General features: G+C 37.0%; 1 protein-coding gene and 1 pseudogene across 2 annotated transcripts in view; both read left to right on the top strand.

Annotated features, from left to right (window-relative positions):
• The window catches only part of UVRAG (UV radiation resistance associated), a 428,278-nt gene that overhangs the window by 128,297 nt on the left and 285,408 nt on the right, over positions 1-14,573 (top strand). For both annotated transcript variants that reach the window (XM_072610800.1, XM_072610801.1), the window contains exon 6: positions 3,512-3,597. In XM_072610800.1, coding sequence (XP_072466901.1) covers positions 3,512-3,597 — 86 coding nt within the window. The remainder of the gene's footprint in view (positions 1-3,511; positions 3,598-14,573) is intronic.
• Positions 3,605-12,989, top strand: LOC140505138 (glycine cleavage system H protein, mitochondrial-like; annotated as a pseudogene).

The raw sequence follows: 14,573 nt of genomic DNA, 5'->3' as shown, positions 1-14,573 counted from the left end.
ACTATTCACAGCTGTACAAGTAGTACATTAATGAACCTGTGTTTTTTTGACCCTTCAACACTGATCATTTCCCTCTTTTGTCATTTTAACCAATCTCCAGGGTGTGAGGTGGCACCTCACAGATGATTTTGTGGTTGTTTTAAATGACTTTATTGATGTTTTCTGTTTCTAATGTCACCAGAGTATCCCTGAGAGCCGTCTCATATAACCAATAGTAGTTTTTTTAAAGAAGAGGAAAAAGTTGAGCACAACTGACTGATATATTGATACAGTCCAAAAAAACATGCAATGTGCAACACCTGTGGACCTGCCGTTTTTACAATAGGGGTAGGTTGGGAGTGTCTTCTCCTACCTCTTCATTTAAATCTCACTTGATCTTTATATTTTTGTTACATTTACTTTTGATTTTTTGGTGCATCCTTGTTCCTTTTATTTACATTGTTGCAGTTTCTGTGTATATTGTTTTCTTGGTTTTGTTTACCTCACTCTGCATCAATTCACATAGCTCTTACCATACTTCTCTGTGTTCCCCACACATAATTTCTCACAGTGCAGTAGTATTCCATTACATTCATGTACCACAATTTATTTAGCTATTCACCAATTGATGGACATCTACTTTGTTTCCAGCTCTTAACTATAACAAGAAATGTTGCTATAAATGTTTTGGAATAAATGGAAACTTTTCTTAGTGATGGCTTCCTTGGAGTGTAAGCACAGCAGTGCAGTCTCTCGTTCAAAAGTATGGGCCTTTTTTTGGTCACTTTATTTGCATAATTCCAAATTGCTTTCCAAAATGGTTGTACCATTCCACAGATCCTCTAACAATGTCTTGGTGTGCCTGTGTTCCCCAAACCCCTCTAGCATAGACTATTGCCATTTTTTGTCCTTTTTGTAGTTTGCAAGGTGTGAGGTGAAACCTTTAGAGTTGTTTTGATTTGGATTTCTCTTATTATTAGTGATTTGAAACATTTCTTCATGTGGTTAGGCATACTTTGTAGTTCTTTTGAGGAATTGTTTGTTCATATCCTTTGACCATTTATCTATTGGGAAATGATTATTAGTCATATACATATGCATATGACTAATAGCCATATATATATGTGTGTACACATATATGCATGCATTTATGTATTGTGTATATATTGTAGCTGTATTTTCAGATAAAATGAAAAAATAAGAAACCTAAAGGAAAGTTAAATCTATGAGAGGGCTTTTATTTCTTATTCTCAACTATTGGTCTTATACTTACTCACAGTAAGAAATCTACCAAAATGTGTATTTGCATTTCTTAAAATTGATTTTCCTCACTGGCTCTAGGTACACTACTTGATTATGTGCTGCGGAGTGACTGAAATTAACTCAATTTTCTATTGCTTTCAGTTCTTAAGCTAGTAGGTATACCTGTTCCTGATTGCTAACTACTATTCCTTCTCTTATAAGAGCTCTGGTAGGCCCAGCATCTTTGAAGAATTTCAAGTGATCCACTTAAAATAAATCCCCTTGAGATTTTGGCATTTGTCAGTATCTCACACAGATAACTGGATAATAGATAAATGAATTATTTTTTCTATCAGAATTCTTTATCAGGCATCTTTTGGAACTTTTCAGCTGATGAAATTAGATAGTGTTGAGAGCATGCCTTTTAGCACATTTCAAGCATGTCAATTGCTAAGTGCTGGCTGAAGCAGAAAAGGTACTTTAATAAATTTCTTAAGTGTTCATATAGTCAAAAAATATAGCTTGAAGGAGAACTGAAGAAACATAAACCTAAGAAGGTAAGTGACTTGTCCAGAGATAGCTAATTCATATCAAAGTAGGAATTTTATTTGGGCTCTTCATTCCCATTCCAGTACTCTTTTCAATATACTACCTTGTCTCCAGGTATTGTGATATGATGTGTGTGTGTGTGTGTGTGTGTGTGTGTGTGTGTGTGTGTGTGTGTGTGTGTGTGTAAGTTGATGGTCCATGAATTTCTGGCAGTTCCTCTTAAAAGAACGTTAATGATTTGTGTGGTTATTATTCACCTTAATATTAATTTGAAATTAATAGCTAATTTTCAAGTTAAGACTGCTATCTCTTCTATAGACTTATTTCCCTCCTTTTCTTCAGTATTAACCTTCTAAAAACAGTTGCTTACACTTGTCACCATCATTTTCTTGTGACCACTTATTCAATTCTTAACTTCTTGTTGTAATCAGCCCATCTCTTCCTCACACCCCCCTGCTAGTACACTTCTTGAGTGTTGATTGTCCTCAAAGATAGACTTCAGCCTCCTTCCACCCAGTGATTTCTCTCCATTGACCTTTGAGATGCCCATAATTTTGAATCTTTGGAGGTTATAGTATTTCAAGCTTTTGATAGATATAGCATCATTTGGAGTACTTTAGTGTTTTTAAAAGCTAATCTTTTGTTCTGGGGAGCAGCTTGGGGTTGTTAAGAGCAATTTCCTAAATTCAGACATACGGAGTTCTACATAAGATTTTGTGGACTTGCCTGGGAAAATGTCAAGTGAGTCAGGGCTAGTCTGCAAGGAGGTCTTTAATGGCGTGCTTCAAGCTTCTGTTCTTGTGCCATTTGACATTTTTACTCATGCTTTGGGTGAAGGCATATATTTAAATATATAGATATGAAATTGAAAAGGTTAGATACCAAAGTGAATGATAGTCCAGATCCACTTTTGAAATTGTCTCTGTGGTAAATGTCATTAGTTATGGAAATTTCACTTATCTACAACCTCTAGCCATACTGGCTAACTTGATATATAGATATATAGATATATATAGATAGAGATAGAGATAGAGGCATATACATATATATAGATATAGATATATATACGTATAGATATAGAGGCATATAGATATATACATATAGATATAGATATATACATACACACACACATCAATTATATTAAATAGACATTTCCTATATATCTACTTTGTGGCAGTTAGGTAAGTACTAAGGTTAAAGGTTGCAAGGATGAATGCCAACACAGGCCTTGCCCTCAAGAAGATTTGAATATGGAAGACAGGATGAATCCAGGTCTTAATTTAAGTTAGATACTATGATCAAGCCAAAAAAAGAGAATCCATACATGGGTTCAGAAAATGTTTGAAGTGTGACACATTACTTTCTGCTTTAAAGGCAGGAGGGAGAAGAATTGGGGGGGCTTTCTTCCTTGGAGGAAAGTGACACTGAACTTTAAAGGACTTGAAGTAAGAAAAGGATGTCAAGAGAAAGCGATGAGGGAGTGCATTTCAAGAATGGGGGAGAATTTTTGTGGAGGCAGTAGGAGAGGGCAGGTTAAAATCTGGGAATTAGTAGTACATTTGGTCTAGAATTTAGAATAATATAAAATGAGGTTGAAGAGGTAGGTTGGAGCCAGATTTTGAAAAGCTTTGAATGCCAAGCGAAGTAATTTGTATTTTATTCCATAGGCAGAAGGTTTCAGTTTTTTGTCTGGAGAATTTGAGGTCGTTGTTAATTTGACTTGTTGATTTATGTCTTTCAGGGCTGTTCAAATTCCCAGAAGAGCAGTCTTCTTCAGGTAGATCAGAACTGTGTTCGTAATTCATATGATGTCTTCTCTCTGCTTCGGTAAGAAACTTCTTAAAATCTCCCCTCCTCCTCCACTGAACATTTTAAAGAGCCCTTTTTTCCTTGATTTTATGACATTTGAATGTGAGGAAATGTCTCTGGGAACTTAAAAACTTCATCAAGCTTAACATTCTTTAGTGAGGGCTCCATAAATTTTGTAACTCTAGTGATTTCATTTTATCTCCTTACATAAGGCCTTTGGAAAACCTATTTCCTTTCCCTAGACAGTGGGAGAGAGTAGGTGGAAGCCAGTTGCAGTAAAGCAGAGACAAGAACATGTTTCCTCTGAACTGTGGAGATCAACAAATATGGATGATGACTTTAGGTTTATCAAAGTTTTAACACCTCCAGCATAACTAGAAAACCCCTCTAGCAACCACAAACATGTCTTGTGGTTTTGGCTGGCTGCTCATCCTCAAGGTAATAGTGATGTTTGGCAAGCAGGGAGCTCTAATGCGTGTGTGTTTAGCCAGATACTTTGTTCTTCATTTTTCATATACTTGCTTTTGAAAGGTTCAGTTTTATTTTGTGCTTGATCAGGAAGGATATTGATTAAAAAGGTCTGCTACCAAAATAAATGCAATTTAGAAATGAGACTGACTCTGTCTTTCAGTCTGTAATTTCCTGGGATGGTCATATTGTACATCAAAATTAGATTTTGACAGTTGATTTTCCTAATGTTTGTATATCGTCTTCCAAATATTGAATCTTTAAATGAAGACCATTTAAAGATTCTTGGAGAGAAATACTTTATAGATACCGTAAATCTAGATCTGAGTCTTGGCCAAATATGCCTTCTTAGGTACAGAATGACAGAAAAAGTTGAGTGCATGGACTTAGTAAGTAACTTTTAAAAGACAGTGAGTGGTTTTTGTTTAAACCAATCACTTCAGTTTTCCAAGGCAGTTTCTCACTAGTGATGTGAGAAGTCTTGGTCTCCTTCGAAGATAATATTATAGTACTCTATGTAAGTACTTTTCTTGGTTTCCTTAGAAGATAATATAATGGTACTCTATATAAGTACTTTCCTCATGAGAATTCTACGATCATAGGGAGTGTTTGCATTAGGTTGTTAATAAACCACACCTACACCTTTTTCTCCAAATATGGTTTGTGCAAAACCTAACTAGATCTCTATGGTTGGTGTTATTCTTCAGTCTATAATCTTATTGTTACTTGATTTCAGAAATATTTTAATTTGGTAGTGTAGTCTATATTTATTCTATGTGGTAGAGATGAGGAAATTGAGGTTCAGAGACTTAAAGTACCTGGCCCTGGGGTCATTGTGGCTAATTATTAGCTAATTATTAAATCTGAACCCAGATCCTGTGATTTCGTACCCAGAACTTTTTCTTTTATACCAGGCTGCCTCCTAGAATGTAGTGTGCCATACCTTTACCTCTGAAGTTTTCCTATAGTCTGTATTCTCCCTATTGATTTTCTTGATAGCCATCAATAGCTATCCTTCTACAGTTCTGCTGAAACTTAAAATTATGTTTAAAAAAATGGAGAAGATGGCTCTGGGAGTGGACAAGAGCGTGTGAGTCATGACCTCATCCCTGTGGGCAGCAATTGTGGCTGAGACCCCTAGGTCTCTGTCCCACCCTTGCATCCACCCCTGCCTGTGGACCCACCCAGGCCCAGGTTCCCCTTCCTTCCTAGAGGCCACTGCCTCGTGGGGCCTCTGCACCAGTGCCCTATGACTCGCAATTTGAAAATTCGCAGACAAGCATGAATTGATATCAACTGAAAATGATATTGGAACAGTGGCAAGCAGAATTTTGCACAGGAAGCATTGGGAGATGTAGTTTACTGTAGTCTTCCAGAAGTTGGAGCAGAATTGAACCAACATGATGAGTTTGGAGTTTTGGAAAGTGTGAAACCTGCCAGTGAGCTCCATTTTCCTCCAAAAGGAAAAGTAACTGAAATTAATGTAGCTCTTGCAGAAGACCAAGGACTTGTCAGCAAATCGTGTTATGAAGATGATTGGCTGATCAGGATGACTCTGAGTAACCCTTCAGAACTTGATGAACTGATGAGTGAGGATGCATATGAGAGGTACATAAAATCTACTGAGGGTTGAATGTTGTACCCCGAAATAAATTAGCATAATAGGAAGCCCAGCATAATTTTGTCCTAAATTAGGGGTATATGGAAAATTAGCAACTTTAACACTTCTGAAACAACACTATGGCATAGAAAAAAATCTTAACCACTCAGAAATGGATAAAATGCTTTTACTGGATTAACTGCTTTTTACTGTTTGCACCTTTTGTGCAACTTCTTCCTTGTAATTTCAAGTTAGTATCTGTTTAGTTCTGAATTCATTGCATCATGTGTGGTAAAAATGAATTCTAAGACCATGTACTCCAGAGCTAGAATTTTATATGTAAAAAGCCTTAAATCAGTAATGTAATGACCAACTCACCAGTTTTATTCAAAATACATTTCATTTTCTGTCCATGGGAATAGTTTACTGAGATTGGCTAGCTGACTGGTGTCAGATGCTATACAGTACCAACTTAATTTTTTAATAAACTTTTTTTGTGTGTGTGAGCAATGTGCTTTAGTATTTTTTAAATGTTTGTTTATTTTTAGTTTTCAACATTCATTTCCACAAAATTTTGAGTTCCAAATTTTCTCCCCATCTCTCCCCTCCCCCCACCCCAAAATACTGAGCATTCTGATTACACCTTTCACCAATCTGCCCTCCCTTCTAACACTCCTCCCTTCCCTTATTCCCATCTTTTCTCTTGTTTTGTAAGGCAAAATAAATGTCTATACCCCATTACCTGTATTTCTTATTTTCCATTTGTATGCAAAAATAGTTCTCAACATTTGTTCTAAAACTTTGAGTTCCAACTTCTCTTCTTCCTCCCTCCCTACCCATCTACATTGAGAAGACAAGTAATTCAATATAGGGTATATATGTGTAGTTTTGCAAATGACTAACTATATTGACTAACTCTATTTTCCTCCATCCTGTCCTGCCCCTCATTTCCTCTATTCTCTCTTTTGACCTTGTCCCTCCCCAAGAGTGTTGATTCTAATTGCTCCCTCCTCCCATTTGCCCTCCCTTCCATTATTCCCCGCCCCCCGCTTATCTCGTTCTCCCCTACATTCCTGTAGTATAACATAGGTTCCCATACCAAATTGAGTGTGCATGTTATTCCTTCCTTGAGCCAAATGTGATGAGAGTAAGCTTCATTTTCTTCCTCTCACCTCCACCTTTTCCCCCTTCATTGAAAAACCTTTTTCTTGCCTCTTTAATGAGAGATAATTTGCCCCATTCCATTTCTGCCTTTCTCCTCCCAATATATTCCTCTCACACCCCATAATTTTATTTTTTTAGATATAATCCCTTCCTATTCAACTCACCCTGTGCTCTCTGCCTGTACATACATACGTACATACGTGTATGTGTGTGTGTATAATCTCTCCAACTATGCAAATACTGAGAAAAGTTTCAAGAGTTACAAATATTATATTTCCACGTAGGAATGTAAACAGTTCAACTTTAGTAAGTCCCTTATGATTTCTATTTCCTGTTTACCTTTTTTCATGCTTCTCTTGATTCTTGTGTTTGAAAGTCAGATTTTCTTTTCAGCTCTGGCCTTTTTATCAAGAATACTTGAAAGTCCTCTATTTCATTGAATGACTATTTTTTTCCCTGAAGTATTATGCTCAGTTTTGCTGAGTAGGTGATTCTTGGTTTTAATTCTAGTTCCTTTGACTTCTGGAATATCATATTCCAAGCCTTTCGATCCCTTAATGGAGAACCTGCTAGATCTTGTGTTATCCTGATTGTATTTCCACAATACTCAAATTGTGTCTTCCTAGATGCTTGCAGTATTTTCTCCTTGACCTGGTAACTCTGGAATTTGACTACAATATGTCTAGGAGTTTTTATTTTTGGACTCTTTCAGGAGGTGATCGATGGATTCTTTCAGTCTTTATTTTGCCCTCTGGTTCTAGAATATCAGGGCCAAAACGGCCTTGATAATTTCTTGAAAGATAATGTCTAGGCTCTTTTTTTGATCATGACTTTCAGGTAGTCTCGTAATTTTTAAATTGTCTCTCCTGGATCTATTTTCCAGATCAATTACTTTTCCAATGAGTTATTTCACATTATCTTCTATTTTTTTATCTTTTTGGTTTTGTTTTGTAATTTTTTGTTTTCTCATAAAGTCATTAGCTTCCCTTTGCTCCATTCTAATTTTTAAAGAACTATTTTCTTCAGTAAGCTTTTGAACCTTCTTTTCCATTTGATTAATTCTGCTCTTTAAAGCCTTCTTCTCTTCATTGGCTTTTTGGACCTCTTTTTCCAATTGAGTTAGCCTCTTTTTAAAGGTGTTATTTTCTCCAGCATTTTTTTGGGTCTCCTTTAATAGCAAGCTGTTGACTTGCTTTTCATGATTTTCTTGCATCACTCTCTTTCTCTTCCCAATTTTTCCTTCACCTCTCTTACTTGATTTTCAAAATCCTTTTTGAGCGCTTCCATGGCCTGAGACCATTATGTATTCATTTTGGAGGCCTCTGATGGTAAGCATTGTTCTTCCTCATCCGAAAGGGTGGAAGAAAATACCTGTTCCCCAAGAAAGTAACTTTCTGTAGTCTTATTTTTTTCCCTTTTTGGGGCATTTTCCTGGCTAGTTACTTGACTTTTGAGTCCTTTGTCAAGAGTGGGGTATACTCTGGGGAAATGTAAGTTCTCAGTTCCTCCAAGGTGGCAAAATCAAGGGAGACGAGTTTACTCCTTTCCTGCCCTGCACTCTGGTCTGGGAACAATCAAAGCTTTTCTGCCCAGAATCTGCAAGTAGAATTCCCTTTCCAGAGACTCCATTAGCTCTACCATGCCAACCAACACTCTTCCTCACCCCAGGCCACCTCTCACAGTTCAGTTCATCCAGGGGCTTCAGGTGGAAGGTTCCAAAATGAATGCTGCTGCCACCCCTTCTATTGCTGCTACCTCTGCTGCTGCTTGGGGCTGCGGCTAGGGGAGGACCCTGCTCCCTTCTCACCTGAGTGAAAAAGCTTTGTCACTGACCTTTGAAGTTTTCTTTGGAGTTTGTGAGTTGAAAGATATGAGAACCACTGCTGCTGCTGGGGATTTCACCCCAGAGACCTGTTCAAGTCCTGTTCCTACTGGTGCCATGTGGCCAGGGCTAGGCTGGGCTCTGTGGGCTGCTCTCCATTCTGTGCACCATGCGATAGACCTTCTCTGTCAGCCTTCCAGGCTACCTTGGACTGGAAATCTCTTTCCCTCTGTTTTGTGGCTTCTGCTGCTCTAGAATTTGTTGAGAATTATTTCTTACAGGTGTTTTATGGGCTGTGGGGGAAGAACTAGAGTAGGTGCATCTTTCTACTCCGCCATCTTGTCTCCACCCCATTCTATTCATCATTTCTTATAGCAAAATAGTATTCCATTACGTTCATATACCACAACTTACTTAGCCATTACCCACTTGATGGGAATCCCTTTGATTTCCAGTTTTTGGCCACCACAAAGAGAACTGCTTTAAATATTTTTATACATGGGAACTTTTTCGCATTTTTATGATCTCTTTGGGATACAGTCCTAGAAGTGATATTGCTGGTTCAAAGGGTATGCACATTTTTATATCTCTTTAGGCATAGTTCCAAATTGCCGTCCAGAATGGTTGGATCAGCTCACAACTCCACCAACAATGGCTTAGTGTTCTGACTCTCCCACATCTTCTCTAACATTGATCATCTTCCTGTTTTGTCATGTTAGACAATCTGATAGGTGTGATGTGGTTCCTCAGAGTTGTTTTGATTTGCATCTCTCTAATCAATAGTGATTTAGAGCATTTTTTTCATATGACTATGGATAGTTTTAATTTCTTCCTCTGAAAACTGCCTGTTCATATCCTTTGACCATTTATCAATTGGAGAATGACTTGTATTCTTGTGAATTTGACTCAGTTCTCTATATATTTTAGAAATGAGGTTTTTATCACAGATACTAATTGTAAACATTCTTTCCCAGTTTTTTGCTTCCCTCCTAATCTTGGTTGCATTAAGTTTGTTTGTGCAAAAACTTTTCATTTAATGTAATCAAAATTATCCATTTTCCACTTCATATTGTTTTCTATCTCTTGTTTAGTTATAAATTTCTCCATTCTCCATAAATCTGACAAATACTCTATTCCCTGCTCCCCTGATTTGTTTATGGTATCAGTCTTTATACCTAGGCCATTTACCCATTTAGAGTTTATTCTTGTGTACAGTGTCAGGCATTGATCTATGCCCAGTTCATGAAATAAATTTTTTAAAAAAGTTAAAGAGAAGAATACAATCTTAGAAATGTTAGATATGATAGACCTCTCAATAAAACTGAATGGAAAGACAAAGGAGTGTACTTTTTTTTTTAGCTGTGTATGACACCTTCACAAAAATTGCCCATATATTAGGGCATAAAAGCCCCACAAACAAATGTGGAAAAGCAGAAATAAGAAATGCACCCTTTGCAGATCATAATATAATAAAAATTACATTCAGTAAATGGAAACCTAAATTAAAAATTAATTGGAAACTAATCTGATTGTGAATAATGGATCAGTTGGACATGCAATTAAAAAAGTAGAAAAAAGAAATCCAAAATCCCTAATTAAACATCAACATAGAAAGCATAATACTGTATAAACTATTTGGAAAAATAGTCAAAGAAGGAATTCTGCTAAATTCCTCTTATGACACAAATAGGCTTTTGATGCCTAAATCAACAAGCACAAACCAGAGAAAGAAAACTATTGATCAATTTCCCTTTTGAATATTGATGCAAAAATTGCACTGTTACCAGGTGAGATATATACTAGGAATGCAGGACTGCTTCAGTATTAGGCAAACTATCAGCATAATTGACCATATGAGTAACAAAAACAACAGAAAATCATATGATTATCTCAATAGATGCAGAAAAAGCTTTTTATAAAACATATACATTGCTATTAGAAAGCATGGGAATAAATGTAATTTTACTTAAAATAATAACGTATCCATTTAAAACTATCAGCAATCATTACTTATAATGAGGATAAGCTAGTAGTCTTCTCAGTTAGATAGGGATGAAGTAATGATGTCCATTATCACCACTATTATTTCTTTACTAGAAATACTACCTGTAACAATAAGACAAAAAAAGATGGAAGGAATAAGAATAGGTGATGTACAAACAAACTTGTTCTTTGCAGGTGATATGATTTTATACTTAGAGAATCAACTAAAAAACTAATTGAAACAATTAACAGCTTTAACACAGTTATGGGATATAAAATAAACCCACAGAAATCATTAGCATTTCTATATTTTACCAACAATATCCAACAGAAAGAGGTCGAAAAAGAAATTCCATTTAACGTAACTGCAGACAGTATAAAATCCTTGGGAGTCTTCCTGTCAAGGGAAACGCAGAACTGTTTGAACATAATTATAAAACATTTTGCACAAAAATAAAGTAAAAATTAAATAATAAATTCAGTTTTAAAAGTGTCAACGCCTGTAGAGAAGGATGTCAAGAAGGAAGAGGATTAACAGAGCATCATTCAGTTTGACTATTAAGAGGCTGTTGGTGACTTTTGGCACATAGTAGGGTAGGGGGATCAGAGAGGGTAGGAAATTTAGCCACTAAAGTGAGGGGGTATATGGAACCAGAGCTAATGTGAATGGCTAATGTATTGAGGGAGGGTGTTTAAAATTATTTTTATTTTATTTGTTTTCAGTGTTTTACAATCACTTCCATATAACTTAGATTTTTTCCCCCTCCCTCCCCCTCCTTCCCCCCTGAGATGGCATGCAATTTTATATAGGTTCTACACATACACATTCCTATTAAATACATTTTCACCTTAGTCATGTTGCATAGAAGAATTAAAATTAATGGGTCAAATCATAAAACAGACCAAAATGTAATACGAAAGAAAATGATCTGCCACAGTCTGCATTGCCATATTGCCACCTGAAATACTCCAAAGTATTACTGAACCAGGTAAAAATCTAATTGCAAAGTTTTTAATAAAATATAGAAAAATAAAATACAACATAGAAAATGTTAGTATGTGGTTTTCTAAGTCAATATGTGATCTGCTGGGATCCTTATGTATGGTTTTAGTGGGCCCTGTTCCTACTTGAGTTGAACACCACTGTTGCTAGTTGTATCATCTACAAAAATGCAGGGGATTCAGCTAGATATCTATGTTGGCCTTTCAGCTCTAAATCTCTTTATGTTTTGATTTTCACTAAAATCCTTCTGTTAGGATTCCTTCTGCCCTGGAGGAGGATACAGTTTGTGAGGGGTAGTGGCACTCCAATGCCAGCCCTGGCTGTTGCTCTTGTGATTGGAAAGGTTTCATGTATGGATCCAGAAATAGACTGCATCTTCTATTACATGCTTATTACCAGAGAATTGGATATCAGATGTTGAATTTTTCTTTCCAGCAACTTACAGAAACTTTTCTGAGGTATTCATGGGATTGTGATTTGTATCTGTGGAGGAAGCACGCACATCAACAAATTTTGGATCCTTGAAATATCAGAATAATGTACTTGAACTCTATAGATCCTTAGATCTTAAAAATCTCCAGATAAAATGCTAGAAATTGGTCAGAGCCAAGATGACATAGTAAAAGCAGGGACTTCCCTGAACTCTCCCCTACAACCCTCCAAACACCTGTAAAAAGTGACTCTAAACAAATTCTAGAGCTACAGAACCCACAAAATGACAGAGTAAAATAAATCTCCAGCCCAATACAACCTGGAAAGTCAACAGGAAGGGTCTTTCACACTGGATAGAGAGTGGAGCACAGTCTGGCATGGCACAGTCCAGCAACCACACTGGTACAGACTAGTCAGAACAGGCCTCAGGTGACTGAATCATTGGCAGCTGTGGCAGTTTCCGGACATCTCAACCCACAAATGCCCAAAAAGTCAGTGGGAAAACTGTGTGACCTGGATGAAAGAGGATCACGAGGTCTGGCCAGGTCCCACCCAATCTTGCCCCAGCCTAAGAGTGGTAGTGGCAGCAGTAGCAGCAGCAGTAGCAGAGACTGTTTCTGGAGCTCTGGGCCCACAGATGGTACCAGCTGATACAAAATCCATGAAGACTGGCACAGGACCGTCCCCACCCCCACTGGAAGCAGAGTTCTGCCTTGACAAAGAGTCAGAAAATCAAGTGTTTGACTGGGAAGATGAGTAAACATCATAAAAGAACTCAAACTATGGAATCGTACTTTGGTGACAAAGAAGATCAGGGTATACAGCCAGAGGAGGACAGCTGAGTGAAAGATCCTACATCAAAAGCCTCTAAGAAGTGTATGAATTGGTCATAGGCCATGGAGGAACTCAAAACAGATTTTGAACATCAAGTAAGAAAAGTAGAGGAAAAATTGGGAAGAGAAATTTGAGTGATGCAAGAAAATCATGAAAAATCAACAGCTTGCAGAAGGAGACACCCAAAAAAATACTGAGGAAAATTAACACCTTAAAAAATAGACTAACCCAAATGGCAAAAGAGGTCCAAAAAGCCAATGAGGAGAAGAATGACTTAAAAAGCAGAATTGGCCAATGGAAAAGGAGGTCCAAAAGCTCACTGAAGAAAATAATTCCTTCAAAATTAGAATGGAAGATAATGACTTTATGAGAAATCAAGAAATTATAAAACAGAACCAAAATAATGAAAAAATAGAAGTCAGTGTGAAATCTCATTGGAAAAACCACTGACCTGGAAAATAGTTCCAGGAGAGATAACTTGAAAATTATTGGGCTACCTGAAAGCCATGATCAAAAAAAGAACTTATCCATCATCTTTCAAGAAATTAGCAAGGAAAACTGCCCTGATATACTGGAACCAGAGAGCAAAATAGATATTGCAAGAATTCACTGATCCCTTCCTGAAAGAGATCCCCAAAAGAAAATGCCTAGGAATATTATAGCCAGCTTCCAGAGTTTCCAGGTCAAGGAGAGAATATTGCAAGCAGCCAGAAAGAAACAATTCAAGTATTGTGGAAATACAATCAGGATAACACAAGATCTATCAGCTTCTTAATGTAGGGATTGGAGGGCTTGGAATATGATACTCTGGAGGTTAGAGGAACTAGGATTAAAACCAAGAATCACCTACCCAGCAAAAATGAGTATAATCCTTCAGGAGAAAAATGGGGATTCAGTGAAATAGAGAACTTTCAAGTGTTCTTGATGAAAAGAGCAGAGCTGAATAGAAAATTTGGCATTCAAACACAAGACTCAAGAGAAGCATGAAAAGGTAAACAAAAAATAAAAATCATAAGAGACTTTAAAGTTGGATTGTTTACATTCCTGCATGGAAAGATTATATTTGTAACTCATTGATACCTTTCTCAGTTTTAGGGTAGTTCGAGAAAATAGGTAGATAGATAGAAAGAGGCAGAGGGTGAGTTGAATATGAAGGGATGATATCTATAAAATATAATTAAGGGGTGAGAGAAGAATATATTGGGAGGAGGAGAAAGGGAGAGACAGAATGGGGTAAATCATCTCACATAAAAGAGTCAAGAAAGAGATTTTACAATGGAGGGGAAGACGGGGAAGTGAAAAGGGAATGCGTGAACCTTACTCTCATCAGATTTGGCTTAAAGAGGGAATAATATACACACTCATTTGGGTATCTTACCTTACAGGAAAGTAGGGGGAAGGGAATAAGAGGGGAAGGATGATAGAAGGGAAGACAGATGGGAGAGGGGATAGTCAGAAGCAAACACTTTGGAAAAGGCACAGGATCAAAGGAGAAAATAGAATAATTGGGGGGTAGGATAGGATGGAGGGAAATGTAGTTAGTCTTTCACAACATGACCATTATGGAGGTGTTTTGCAGAACCACACATATATAACCTATATTGAATTGCTTGCCTTCTCAGTGAGGGTGGGTGGGGTGGGAAGAAGGGAGATAATTTGGAACTCAAAGTTTTTAAAACAAATGTTAA

Source organism: Notamacropus eugenii, chromosome 5, assembly GCF_028372415.1.
Source record: "Notamacropus eugenii isolate mMacEug1 chromosome 5, mMacEug1.pri_v2, whole genome shotgun sequence".
NCBI lineage: Eukaryota > Metazoa > Chordata > Mammalia > Diprotodontia > Macropodidae > Notamacropus > Notamacropus eugenii.
The sequence above is the reverse complement of the archived record's forward strand: the minus strand, read 5'-3'. Positions and strand labels throughout refer to the sequence as shown.